Here is a 15,286-nt window from a genome sequence, read left to right on the forward strand (position 1 = left end):
GCAGATAGCCCTCGTGTAGCTTTGCGCGAAATTCAAAACAAAAACTTCTGATAGAAATTCTCTAATGTCTGTCCGCTTTGAAATAGACATACACTGGAAACTTCTTGAATATTTTCTGGATGTTGTAACTTATTCTGGGAATAAACGGAATGGAGATTTTAGCTTTATGTTCTTCTTCTGTTTTTTTTTTTTTACCACAGAGTAAATCAAACAGAATATTATTTTACTAACTGATCCGTTTAATAACAATGACCTTCAAAGAACTTCTGGACTTTTGATTTGTGAGCCTTTGTTTACTTGAAATTCTTAGTTCAGTTTATTAACTATAGCCTTCATTTTGTGGATGAAACATTTACTCTAGATTCGCTTAAGGTGTGGTTTCGGTCCGCATTGCTGTTTCAAACTTTCTTCTGTGAAGGTTCTTCTGCTTTCATGAAGAACATTGAAAACTTCCGTATTCGAAATATTGTATTTAATATTTCCATTCAGAAGAATATTCACCCATCTTTCCACCCACAGGTCTATCTTGAAGATATTTTATAAGTCCTGTCAGTATGGTTTGTCTTTCTAGAAGGGGACAACTCTCCTGATATTCGTAGGATATGAATATTTTGCACGCATTTTCATAATCTGTAGATGATTCTTTATAGCAGTATAAGTGTTAGAAACTGTTTTCTCCAAACATGAACTAAACGAATATCTGTTTATAGAGACCACTGTATAAAAAAAAATATAAAATCTCTAAAAAATAATACTTCACGAAAAACAAACAAACTAAATTAAAACATTTTAAGGTTACCTCGAGTTACGCCCCATCCAGTAACATAGCAGAAACTCCCCACAGTTAATTCATAATCTTTTTGTGGAAGACAAGCTGGGCGAACATAGTCCGTAAATTTCAAAGGTGCGTTTAATTTGATAAGAGCAAAGTCATGCATTATATCAAAATCTGACATGGCAGTAATCTGAGAAAAAGTAAAATATGTAATATTAAAATTTATAAAATATTCCAAATATAAATAACACCGCTCTGGATCATTTATACAAAGTAACTTAATTATTATTATCCTAATGACGCAATCATCGAGTAAACTACACAGAGTAATACATATACTTTGTATACATATGCTCTTACTTAAAAAAATAGTTTATTTGTGTGTTTAGCAAGCAAGTTGGTGGAGGTAAATTAAAGTATTTGATTGTTTTTATTCTAAAAAATATTCAGAGTTTTGACTATTCTGAAAAATTTTAAATTTTTAAAGTGTTGCTCAGATTAGTTCAGTTCTTAGCATCATTATAGCAAGATTCTTACGTAAACGACACTCTATTCCTACGTTCTGGAAGACAAGATAAACGTTTTCAGGAAAGACCACAAATTAAGTGTATCATTATGTGGAAACCAAAAACAAATTAGGACAGATCTTAACAAATTCTTTCGATTTCGATATTAGCAGAAATCAGTGTTGCTGTTAATGAAAAGTTGAACATTCTGTGTGATAATGCATATACTACGAACATCCAACTAACGTAAAACAAATGAACTCGAATTTTCCATATATATGATCAAATATGCTCAGTTCAAGAAACAACGAATACATGAAACAAATTCTACTCACCTTCTTATTCACTTCCCTGGGGTAGATAATATATGTATCAATGTACCTGACTTGTTCAGTTGGATCTGTGAGGTACGCATTATGTTTACCCAGGTGCAGACGGAGTCGATGTTTCTCAAGACCACTGAAAGATAACAATCCTGAGGAACGCGGGTGATAACTGTTTTTTTTTCAACTAATCCTATGTAGTTTTTAGAAATTTCCTACTTATGCAACTATTTATAATACAATGTTAATCTGCTTTACAATTTACACATAAGGCTACACAAAGGGTTATCTGTGCATAGTCGTCCCTAATTTTGATCTGACATTGACAGACAAGATGATAGGAATCTAGTCTTTACCCATAGGCAGTTCTTGGACTACTCTTGTCAGACCAAATAGTGATATTTTACAGTCACATTTTAAGCGCAAGCAGGACCCCAAAGCGCGAAGCGCGTTTCTTGCGACAGTCGAATGATAATAATGGCTCTACAAATTCAGAGTCCGGTGGCCCGACATGGCCAGGTGGTTAAGGCACTCGACTCGCAATCGGTTCGAATCCCCGTCACACCAAACATGCTCGCCCTTTCAGTCGTGGGGGCGTTATAATGTGACGGTCAATCCCACTATTCGTTGGTAAAAGAGTAGCCCAAGAGTAGGCGGTGGGTGGTGATGACTAGCTGCCTTCCCTCTAGTCTTACACTGCTAAATTAGGGACGGCTAGCGCAGATAGCCCTCGTGTAGCTTTGCGCGAAAAACAAACAGAGACCGGTAACGCTAACTATCATGAAACGGTTTTACTATTTGTAGGCCTATTTTGCTTTTGTTAGAATCAATTCCATGGTATGTAAAAACTCAAGTTTATATAAAACATGTGAACAGAACGTTCTTTGCTGTGATTGGTGGAAAGCGTTCTTTCTTTGTTCTCTGTTATTTACGTGTCCTCTCTTTTATCTTCAGCCACTTTTACATCAACCTTCGATCAGAATTTAGTTTGATTTTAGTTTTCAATGACAGGAGTTCGTTTCTAGCCAATTTCGTGTTTGTATTTTCATGTCCAAGAACATAGAGAAAGAGAGAACAGAATAAACCCAGTCCAATTCATGTCATTGTCGTGTAACTATTTTGTAATTTCGGGTTTATGTGATCTTGCATATATTGTTGTTTTTTGTGAAGTTAACGGGTCTCTTCATTCCAATCTCTCACAATATACGTTATTGTTTTTTTCTGCTTACCACCAGCTACTCATCAGTCACTTAATCCTGCAATCCTCTAGCTATTTCGACGATGACATACCTATTGACATATACATCGGAAGCTTTAAGCTTTTATATTTAGAGTGTTATGTGAAAGCATTTATGTACTGGATTCAAGAAATATCGTGCAAGTTCAAGTGCTTCACTTCTAATAACCAACCAAATTTAATTTATCAAAAGTAGGCGAATCATTTATCAAAATAACAATTTATGTTTAAATGCATAACGTAACATTATAAAAGTTTGCTTTTAGCCAATGATAAAACGACATGCACGGTTATTTTCATGTTACAAAGATTTTAACCAACTTTTATTCTAACATATAATTTTACCTTTATGAGAAAAAAGGATTCAGTTTCACCAACACTCATGTTAATTAAACGGAGCTTTACTTTCATAATAACATTTTCACTGACTTTTATGTTAAGATTTGATCGTAATATTAAGAAAACGTGCACCATCTTTTTCGTCAATAGACTTTTCTTGAAACTAAATGTTTTTTTATAAATTACAGGAGTGTATAAGGCAAATTAAAAGCAGGGGAGCAATGTTTATTTCACCGAATAAAGCGAGGGAATGTGCACCACCGGTGCACCCACTACGACTGGGGTCCAGGACTCGCCTTAGGGCCTGGAAGCTCTTGGGTTCTGTATTAAATTTTATACATTCTCCTGTTTTCTTGAGAGTAATTTTCCTAATTTTGATGCATTTTTACTGGGACAGATTGAAAAGTGGGGGTTTTACCCCCCGGAGCTACGCTCTGAACTATCATGCTAACTAACAGTTTTATTTTTACGGGAAAAAACAAACAAGGTAATTTTCTAGGTCATACTTTTCAACAGACATTTTTATAGTTTATCAACAAATAAACAAGTACAACAGTTTTGTATTAAAATACAGTTTTCTCTGAATTAAACGAAGATTGACTCTCAGAAGTTTCATTTTTTACTTCTATTCTGATAGAGACTAACTTTCTTATCAAGATTTAGGACGAACTACTCACTCTAGGAAACAATGTGCAGCGGTTAAAACCCAGTTAGCGTTTAATATTGTTGCCCCACAAACATGTCCATTGGGAGAATAAAATCCACGTTGTAGCTCTGCTTGCCAAGGCCAGCTGCCTTGTCGAACTTCCTGACCACCGATAATTCTGTCAGCTCCCTCTATCGGAGGAAAAACGGGTTGGCCACAAGGAGGTGCAGGAGTAAGTGGCAAATCTGTTGATAATCGATATGTTTAACATAAATCTAATTTCTCAGTATGGAAAATGCTAAATGAGAAATTTGATGTAGATTTAAAATTAAAAAAATATATTTATGTCTTAATATTGAGTTAAGCAGTATTTTCTGTCTTTCTCAAAAAGTAACATAAGATGGTGGTTTAAGAAGATTTATGAAGTTTTAGAACTGTGTGAACTGACCCAGACAAGTCAGAACCGTACGGATTGTCTATTGATCTACAGAGTGGTACTTATTACCTATTTAATCTAGAGATCTTCTATTCTACAACATAAAAACTGAATAGTAGGTGGGCGACTGTTGGTCACCTAAAGGACGCTGCCTCGGGTGGGTCACCAGGTGAATGGATATCAAAAGATGTTGCTGAGGGTCACATGACTGTTAGGTAATATGCCAATTATGCTGCCGCCTTGGGGTTATATAACTATTATGTAATAGGCACGAGAGACGATGACGTCCAGGATATGGTACCAGAAGGCGCATTGGTATGATAATCGCGCAGATAGTTCGAGAGTGAACAACCAGAGGGTGATGTAGATCAACATGACATAAACTTTATAGTAACAATCAAAGTCTTAAAATTAATAATTTAATCTAATTTGCATAACATTGTGTTTACAGTTATTAGAATTGAAAGGTTTTTATTACAATTACAGTTTTGCCTTATAAGTAACACAATAAATGTGGTATTTTAATCTTTAGTTCTTGTCAACTTTACAGCTTTTGCTTACATATTTAATTGCATATGTTTTACAAAGACAGATGATCTTTCTATAGGTGTACACTGTTACCAAGGTTCTATAGGCGGACGGTGTTACTAAAGATAGTGTTTGTATAGTCAGATGATGTTACTAGGCGGATGGTGTTACTAAGGTTCTATAGGCAGATGATCTTATTAAGGATAGTGTTTCTATAGGCTGGTATGGATACTATACTTCCGTAGGATGTCTCAAGTTTATAGTTTTCTTTTATACATCTAACTGTATTATATATGTGTTTTAGAAAGGCAGATGGCGTTTCTATAAATGGATAATTCAGTAGTATGATGAGCTCAATGTAAGGTGTTTCAACAAGTGATCATGTCATCAACATTATTGTTTAGATTTAATTAAATGTCCCAAAAAGTTACAAACAAAATCATTATTTTAATGAGACAACTATTATAACACTGTTACATATGTTAGTTTCATCATGCATACTCTCTTAATTTTTCTATTATTTGAATGAGGCAAATATTACAGTATAGTCAATAATTTATTTTATATACTTTTACAATTATTTGTCTTGAAAGGATTTTATAATACATAATGTATCATTTTACAAATATTGAATAAAACAGTTAGTACAACCTATTTTGATTTTAAGTATCGATTTAGTATGCAATTGTTGTACTGATTATAGTTTATTTCTATATTTAATTTGTATGACATAGTTTTGCATTTCCTGACGTTTTATGTTTAAAACACTTATTGCTAATTCACTTGTTTAATAGTATATTGTATAACATCTACTTGCTCTGAAAAGGATGCTTATTTAAATCTCTAAATAATATACAATAATTCCATGTTTAGCTTTATAAGTTCATTTTATAAGGTCTACCTAAATAGTTATGTTTAACTATTACTATTCTTACCTTTCTGTACATATTTTTACAAATATTTGTCTAGAGCTTGTTTATTGCTGGTTTGGAACTTTATGTATATAGGCTCGATAATAAACATTCTTACCATTTTGAAAAACGAATGTTTAAAACAGATAGGTCACTCTTTCAATCCTGTTGTTGACAGATTCCAGTTGACATGTTCGCCTAAGACTACAACCCAAATAAATGAACTTTTTGGAATGAAGACTGCTGAAAGGCTCGATAAACTTTAACTTTATGAAACACAAAGGGCAAGAAATGTCGCCACATGGACAAGAAACCAAGTTCTCTCTCAAAACTGGCAGAATAAAAAGCCAACAGCATTTAAAGGTCTGGAATTTAAAAAGTTGGTAATATACAGACATACGTTTTTTTTGGGTAAAATATATTATTTCTAGTTTGTAATGATATGTCACTAGGCCCGGCATGGCCAGGTGGTTAGGGCGCTCGACTCGTAATCTGAGGGTCACGGGTTCGAATCCCCAAGTCCAGGATGAGAAAGGAGGAGGGTTGGGCGCGGGGCTAGCACCCAAGTGGAAAAAGTATAAACTCTAACTGAAATAGTAATATATTTATTAACAAAACTTCAAGATACATTAATGTACTATAAACATCTTAGCTTGTAAAATACTGAATTAGCATTCATACAAATTTTGTACATTATGTTCGTTTCAGTATGCTTGTCAAGTCCGTGATTTTACATTGTTGTTGTTGTAATATGTGTTTTGCATGTAAAATGTTAGGAAATGCAAAAATTATGTCATGCAAATTGAATGTAGAAGCAAACTATAATCAGTAAGTTAAATGCATACTAAATCGATATTTAAAAACAAAATAGGTTGTACTAACTGTCTTGTTCAATAATTATAAAAACGATACATTACGTATGATACAATCCTTTCACGACAAATAATTGCAAAAGTATGTAAAGTATATTATTAACTCTGCTATAACTAACTTGTCATTATGGGTGTCGTAGTGAGATGAATAACTAATGAAAAGACAAACAGAAGTCCTTAAACTTTGCTATAGTGCCCTACAATAGTTATATTGTATAAAGTTAAATACTTTTGTTAAGGAAAACTAGGTATTGATATTTTCCTATGGCATAAATATTCATTTCTTATGCAAATAAAAAATAAACTAATTTGGTCTTATTCTGCTTTATGGCTAACTGTACTTGATCCTCAAGAACAACTTTATATAAGCTATTATTTTAGGTTTATAAGGTTTGTTACCTCTAGTATTCTAAAGTTACAACTAATTCCGAGACGATTCGTTTGGCACCATTTAGAAGTTGGTGAGTCTAGAAGTTTGGGAGAAGGGGTTTTCTGGAAATATCTAGGTTCCCCAAGGGGTAGTGTGAAAAATTTATCTTTCTGCAAACCTTGGGACCGAGACGATTCGTTTGGTACCACTTAGAAGTCGGTGTGACCAGCGGTTTAGGAGGAGTTACGTGACACACACACTAAATTTTATTATATACATACTACAATTCTCTTTGATTTTTTTTTTTTAGTTTGTGTATGTGTGATTTTTTTTCTTACCACATCCTTCTTCGTCTGTTCCGTCACCGCAATCGTCTGTTCCGTCACAAAGAACTTCGTCTAACACGCATTTCCGGTTCTTACACTGAAATTCTTCTGGATAACATAGAGCTATTAATAATAACAATAATAACATTGAACTTTAAAAGCTGACCTATGAACATTATCGTATCTAGTCGATAATTAGATCAATTATATATGAAATAATGGATTCAGGTAATATGACTAGAAAGTTGAGACAACTGATGTGTGCATAGTTTATTTATAGTTACACCAAATGAAGTACGCTGTAATGTTAGATAAAATATTATCAGTGGCTGACTCCAGAAAAATCTTCCTCCCATATCTAGGCCCGGCATAGCCAGGTGGTTAGCGTACTCGACTCGCAATCTGCGGGTCGCGGGTTCGAATCCCCGTCACACCAAACATGCTCGCTCTTTCAGCCGTGGGGGCGTTATAATGTGACGTTCAATCACACTATTCGTTGGTAAAAGAGTAGCCCAAGAGTAGGCGGTGGGTGGTGATGACTAGCTGCCTTCCCTCTAGTCTTACACTGCTAAATTAGGACGGCTAGCGCAGATAGCCCTCGTGTAGCTTTGCGCGAAATTCAAAACAAACAAACAAATCTCCAATATCTACAAGAACTATTACAGAAATAAGCAATGTTGCCTGGAGGCCGTTTTAAACTAGTGTATTCCTTGAAAAAGTGTCACATCCTCCAGTAAGCTGTCACATCTAATGTTCGTTCTCTGACGGTGATCTTGTGAGGGTAATGAGGTCAGTTATGTTTAAAAATATTATTCAAATTCTGAAATTAGTTAGCTGCTAATAATTTAAATTATTTTGACTGACTAATTTCATATGATGGTTATAAACGGGATTATGAGAAGTTATCGAGCTTTATTGCTTTTTCATTATGTTTTAGACTTATAAAGATGTTTCATGAAAATAATATTGCAATCAAATAAAAAATAAAGTTAGTTAAAATTGTACTATTTCAAAGATGGTATACTGACAACATTTTACGTATTCCTGTTTATATTTTTGACAGTTTTATTCATTTATGACTGTAATACCTATGAGAAATAAAGGAGGGTGAATATTTGAAATATTTATTTTTAATCGATTTACTTAGTTGAAAATGGCTGTAATACAGCGCAACATTTTTTGTTCGCTTTCAAGGAACTTCTAGGTGGATAAGGCGCTCGACTCGCAATCTGAGGGTCGCGGGTTCGAATCCCCGTCCCACCAAACATGCTCGCCCTTTCAGCCGTGGGGGCGTTATAATGTGACGGTCAATCCCACTATTCGTTGGTAAAATAGTAGCCCAAGAGTTGGTGATGACTAGCCGCCTTCCCTCTAGTCTTACACTGCTAAATTAGGGACGGCTAGTGCAGATAGCCCTTGTGTAGCTTTGCGCGAAATTCAAAAATAAACAAATCAAGGAACTTCTGTAATCTTTCATTTTAAACTTTTATATTTTATAGACTAAAGTCATAGCTCTGAACAACTAGTTGTTTACTATTGAAAAAAACAATGAGATTAATTAATTTTAACCGTAAAAAACTTTTATTCAAACTAAGATCGACAACATACTAGCCTTCTTGGTATGCGATAGCTTCTGATCCAAGTTGAGTTTAAATTTTTGGCGCCCTCTAATTAGTTATTTGTTTGAACTAATGTTAGAAAAAAGTTATGGGCATAGTCTTCAGTGTCTCCATATAATCTTTTGTGGCAATCTTTATGAAGTGCGATATTTATTGTAGGCCAAGTAGGCCAGTTAAAGATTACATAGGCTAGAACATAATTATATAGGAAACACAACAATAAAAACATGAGAAAATAATTGTGTGTCAAATCACATGGAAAATGAAAAATAAAAATGATAGCTTAAAAGTCAAAAGGTCAAATATATAGGTTACAATTGTTATTTGGACGCAAATGATATGGTTCATAGATGTTATAAAAGTACGATAAGTGAAGACCACAACTATTAGTTGGATGCAGAGGATGTGGGTCACAGTTTTTGTTTTGGTTGGATACTGACGATGTTGGTCAGAGTTTTTATTTAGATAAAAACGTTTGAGTCACACCTTTTATATAGATGCAGAAGATATAGGTATGGGTCATAGTTGTTATATGAGTGCAGACAGGTCTTGAGTTGTGTAAAGTTATTAATTGGAGGTCAGTTTCACATCCCATATGAGGCGGGGGGGGGGGGTCGCCAGAGTATCTTATTTCGATTCGATTATTTAATTATGTTACAATGTATGTTGACACAGAAAAGTAACTCAAATGTGGAAGAATGACATGCTGTAAAGTAGGCCTGCATAAACGATATGAATTGATAAGATTGTGATAACTTGTCTTTAAATTTACGTATGTCCTTGGATATTCTACAAAAGAAACGTTTTCATAAAAAGTTTTAACAACAGGAGCGTTTTCACAACAATTTCTTGCAACAGGAACGGTGCTCTGGTTCGCTTTTTGTTTATTTCTTTGAAGTTAAGCACAAAGCTACACAGTGGGCTATCTGTGCTCTGCCCACAACAGGTATCGAAACCCGGCTTCTAGCGTTGTAAGTCCGTAGACATACCATTGTGCCACTGGGGGGGGGGGGTCTCTGGTTCGCTCTCCCTCAACTCGAGCCCTCGATGTGCAGAAGGCATGGGTGACAGTCTAGGATAATAAAAGTATGGTTCATGATTAACATCTGGATGCAGAAGGCATGGATGACAGTCTAGATAATAAAATTATGGTTCATGATTAACATCTGGATGCAGAAGGTGTGGGTGACAGTCTAGATAATAAAAGTATGGTTCATAATTAACACCTGGATGTAGAAGGTGTGGGTGACAGTCTAGATAATAAAAGTATGGTTCATAATTAACACCTGGATGTAGAAGGTGTGGGTGACAGTCTAGATAATAAAAGTATGGTTCATAATTAACACCTGGACGTAGAAGGTGTGGGTGACAGTCTAGATAATAAAAGTATGGTTCATGATTAACACCTGGATGTAGAAGGTGTAGGTGACAGTCTAGATAATAAAAGTATGGTTCATGATTAACATCTAGATGTAGAAGGTGTGGGTTACAATTCTTTTATGCAGATAATTATAGGTCACGACTGTTATGTCGGTACATTAAAAACGGGAAGTTCTTCAAAGCTGGGTCATCTAACGAGATCTATCTTTGGTTAAAATATCACATTTAATGACATTTGTGAAGGTAAATATTTATTTCATCATAAGATTCATCTTAGCTACAAGACTAATTATCAAATGTAAAAAAAAAAAAATGTGTTTGTGTAAACGATCATCGTATTCTATCCAATGGAATGATTTCAATCAAACTTTTTGTCGTTCAAGTGTCTTTAGGAGTACGATATGCTGAGAAAAATTCAGAAATTTAGGATATTATGTTCAAACATCAATATTCTTTTATTTCCCATACTCACACATGTCGGTTGTAAGCCAAGTAAGATTGAAACCACTCGCTGTTATTAGAGGGTCGCTGACAAAGCGAATGACAAAGATTTCCTTCAGCGACATAATATCTCTCGGGAGGACATTACCACAAAAGACTGCTTCTCGATATTGAGTCTCATTAATCTTGTTGTAAACAGCAAGGTAATCGTACCTACAACTGGAGCTAGTCTCGATATCAAGGAAATGGAAGTTTAATCGCACTCTCTACAACAGGAGACAGAAATCAAAATCTGAAATGTTATTGAAGGAATTTGCGTCTCAGGAATAATACACAAGTCATTGAAATAATTAAACAATATTAGTTCTACAATGATAAGATTCCATTGTTAGTCTTAGCTGGAACATTATAGATTTTTTCAAAGTCAAAACTGAAATAAAACAAAATTGGAACTCGCGTTTATGATCAGCTTCTCAGAACAGCTGAATTTTTAACTGATTTTTATTGTTTTTAGAAAGAGGACTCTTATGTTCCTAAATAGGAAATATTTATTCAATGCACGTATCGATATTCTATTTTCTATATATGCTATAGAAACATAAAACAGTTATACATTAATGAGTAAAACTGCATAAAACACAAGTTTTTACACAATGTACAAAAGGCCTATGGTAACAACTGGGTGTACAAACAGTTCGCAATTCTAAAAATTTAAGTAATCTTTCATGAAAAGTTTCATGCTCGGCTATGTTTTTATACAACAAAAACTAACCTGGCCAGGAGGCGCTTGTATTTCATATGTGCATTGTATGGTTTCGGGATAGTTTTTACGATCAGAAAACCCTGGACTTTGAATGATACCTGTAGAGCCCTGCAAAATCTTAGGCTGATTAGGACCACAAGCTTCATCGTCCCCTGAAATTATACACTCTCAGTGAGAATTTAGAAAATACCAGGCAAAAAGGAAGATGGAATTATTTTCCCTATAACACTTAATTTTAACAATTTGGTTTTAAAACATATATTTATATGTAATGAAACGTAAAGTAAGTTGTATGTCGAAGCAAGATGTTAGTAATATTGATAAAAAAACTAATGAAAAATTGATTGTCTAGGCTAAGTTTATGGAAAGCTCGTAAGTTTTAAGTATGACTATGTCTCTCATGCAGATTAATTGATGGTAAAATTCAAGATAAAGATACGGAGTTAAATAAAGATGGAAAACTGAGGATAAATTTCACTTTTGGTAATGGCTTTCATACGAATCTAATTTGATAAACGCTCAAGATGAATATTACATTTCAGTATGATACCTGTACAGATTTAAATCATGCTAACATCGTAGAATATGTTTGATGTTTGGCAAAACCTACTATCTGGTTTGACAGATTATAAAATTTCAGCTGTATATTTTATCTATGGCCATACTCAGTTTAGTTTCTTTATTTAAGAAAAAATGAATTCAAATGTGTGTATATGGCAATAGACTAACCAGATTTTAGAATTCAAACCCCTGAAATTATTCTATAAATTAAGTATTATCAAGCTCAGTTCTATCTAGTTACAGCATGTTTTCTATAAATACACTTTACTGATTTTTTCTGTAGTTTGTTCAAAATAAGCGATATCATTATGTGATAAAAGTAGTGCACATAAAAAATGAAATGCCTTTTATTTCATAAAAAAATATGAAAAAAAGATGTCGCGAAATTTTGAGGGTATAAATATTTACAGTGTAACAACAATCATGTAATAAAGACGGAGGTTAACAATAGAATAAAACGTAAAATGGTAAAACGTTAAAATATACAGATAATTAAGTATAGTATAAGATCAGACTCAACTCACCTAAGGTTTGGGGAATCACAACCAGCAGGAAAGATAGAAGAGAAAGAATTGAAACCATGATTCAACGTAGGAATTATGGTGAAAGCTGGAACTATATATCCTTTTAGTTGTTTCGTTCTAGGCAGAACCTAATTTAACCGAAACACCTGTTCTCTTCTCATATTCAGATGTTAGTTCTCAGGGTTTCTTTACATCATGTACTTAGAAAAGTAGATAACAGTTTCCACTCATTCTCTTGGCAAATACGTTCCTAGGCTTTGCACCTGGGTCTTCATATACTAAGATTGTCTCGAGATAGAATAGCTCGTTAAAGATTTTTTGAACTGGAAAAATTATCATGCACTATTTAGTTTAAAATTTATCATTTATTTCTGTTTGTTTAATATAAAAAACTCTTGCTAATGTGAAGTTTAATAATATTTTTTAATGCATTTCCAGTCTGATCTGACTTGGGTAAACAACTGTATATGACAACTTGTAGGATGATTAATTGGATATCATGTTAATGAAAGACTTAATGCCACTTATATAATTTTATTTTATATGTTTGGTTGGTTGGTTGTTGTTAAGTGCAAAGCTACAAAATGGGATATCTGTGCTGTGCCCACCAAGGTATCGAAACCCGGTTTTTAGGGCCGAAAGCTTAGGGACTTACCGTTGAGCCACTGGGTAGCTTTATTTCATACATCAAGGTTCTTATGAGAAAATTGAAAAAAATGTTTGAATTTTGTATAAGACGTTACTTTTCCCCATAGCTCAAGGGGTGGCAAATTGCTGTATTTGTATTTTTTTTTTTCACTCCTCATAGAGTGTCATATATTTGGATGCAACGTATACCTCCGTCTCTTGTGTTTGTAATTTGTTATTTAGATAATTAGTGGATGCTTTACGACAATATCATAATAATTAATACACAGAACGTAAGTGCATATACGGAATAATTTACGGGGCTAAGGTCAAGAAAATAAGAGTTTTTGGATTGATAACCTTAGTATAGAGTTGAAGTAATACCCTAAAATTACTACTTTTATATCCTAAACAGAGTAATAACTTGCGAGGTAGAAGAAAAAACAAAGTTTAAGAAGTATATTTACTGTTTATTTTCATCTTTTCCAGTTATCATATTTACATTTTTTAGAAATCTACATGTAGGACTGTCTTTCTGTTTATTATTCTTGTATTTGTGTTATTTATCGTGAGGTTAGTAAGGTTGTCTGCCGCTGTCTCTAATCTTGAGCTATTGATAAAAAAAAAAAAGGCAACGAGTTATTAACACCATACCACGTACAATATATATACTAAGGAATTGACTGCCGCTTTTATAACACACCCACAGCTTAAAGTGGAAAGAATATTTTGGGGTATCAAATGGATTCAAGCCCGGCTCCCAAACTTCGAAATCCACAGCTTTACTACAGAGCTAACCAGCACCCATTAACCTTGTAAAAACAAGGATTTTTGTAACCGCATATTGTAAAAAAAATTAAAAAGAGCAACAATTATAGTTTTTTAAAATTTATAATATATTCCGTAAATGATTGAAAAGTGTAGAGTAATCGATGCAAAAAAACAACAAAGTATAAACATAACTTATCTGATGGGATATATTCCAGTATATTTTTTCTCTAAACTATTCTGAGCTCACATGTTGATCAAAGAATTAATTATATCCCAGCATATTTTTTCTCTAAACTATTCTGAGCTCACATGTTGATCAAAGAATTAATTATATCCCAGCATATTTTTTCCCTAAACTATTCTGAGCTCACATGTTGATCAAAGAATTCATTATATCCCAGCATATTTTTTCATTAAATTATTCTAAGCCCTTATAACCTGGGTTTTTCTAATTCTTTAGTTCAGGTATATTATAAGTTTAAGGGTACGCCATTTTATCAGCCGATCCCGATAATTTATAGTGTATTTAAGCTCTGCCACACCCACTCACATACAAACAAAATATAGCGCAATTTTACTGATTTTTTCTGAGATTCTTTTTTAAGTATTTTGGGACATAACTTTTTAGTTTTGCTCTTTATATGATAAAACTATTGTCAGTTTTAATGTATTGATTATCATTGCCAAGCGATTTATTAATATACGTTCCGGAGATACGAGATAAATGTTATTTCTCAAAAACATTATGTAGAAAAAGACATAGTAAACTGCTAGATATTTTTCATATATATATAATGGGCCATAGCGAATCCTTCAATAAACTAAGTGTGAATGCCAATTGTTAATACATGTGTTATGCAATGATAACGGTGACGCACACTTTGAAATATTAAAGAGATTCAGTGATTATACAAGTTCAACTTAATCACGAAAAAATGTAAACTGTGATAATAGTAGTTTCTTCTTTCTTTATTTGAGAGTACACCACCATGTACATGAGTAAAAATCATCATACTTCCCTTTTTGTCTGTGTAATATATTACTTCATTTGACGTCCTATCATTCACACAGGGAAAAGGAAAGTGTGAACGACTCAGAGTGAACGAAATTGTTCTAACTTTTATAGTTTGTAAATTAATCAAACTTTCGTATTTGGATTTCTACAACAGCTGTCTTTCATAGTTTGTATATTAGTCAAACCTTCATGTTTAGATTTCTACAACAGCTGTCTTTTATAGTTTGTATATTGGTCAAACTTTCGTGTTTAGATTTCTACAACAGCTGTCTTTTATAGTTTGTATATTAGTTAAACTTTCGTGTTTAGATTTCTA

At 33.5% G+C, this 15,286-nt stretch overlaps 1 protein-coding gene across 1 annotated transcript in view; it reads right to left on the minus strand.

Annotated features, from left to right (window-relative positions):
* Positions 1 to 12,709, minus strand: part of LOC106467012 (chymotrypsin-like elastase family member 2A) — a 15,869-nt gene extending 3,160 nt beyond the window's left edge. The window contains exons 1-7 of the mRNA XM_013927322.2: positions 12,558 to 12,709; positions 11,482 to 11,624; positions 10,741 to 10,975; positions 7,282 to 7,392; positions 3,858 to 4,071; positions 1,617 to 1,740; positions 800 to 965 (exon numbers count right to left, since the gene is read on the minus strand). Coding sequence (XP_013782776.2) covers positions 800 to 965; positions 1,617 to 1,740; positions 3,858 to 4,071; positions 7,282 to 7,392; positions 10,741 to 10,975; positions 11,482 to 11,624; positions 12,558 to 12,615 — 1,051 coding nt within the window. The 5' untranslated portion in view covers positions 12,616 to 12,709. The remainder of the gene's footprint in view (positions 1 to 799; positions 966 to 1,616; positions 1,741 to 3,857; positions 4,072 to 7,281; positions 7,393 to 10,740; positions 10,976 to 11,481; positions 11,625 to 12,557) is intronic.
* Positions 12,710 to 15,286: the final 2,577 nt, after the last annotated feature.

Source organism: Limulus polyphemus, unplaced genomic scaffold (assembly GCF_000517525.1).
Source record: "Limulus polyphemus unplaced genomic scaffold, Limulus_polyphemus-2.1.2 Scaffold2461, whole genome shotgun sequence".
Lineage (NCBI taxonomy): Eukaryota > Metazoa > Arthropoda > Merostomata > Xiphosura > Limulidae > Limulus > Limulus polyphemus.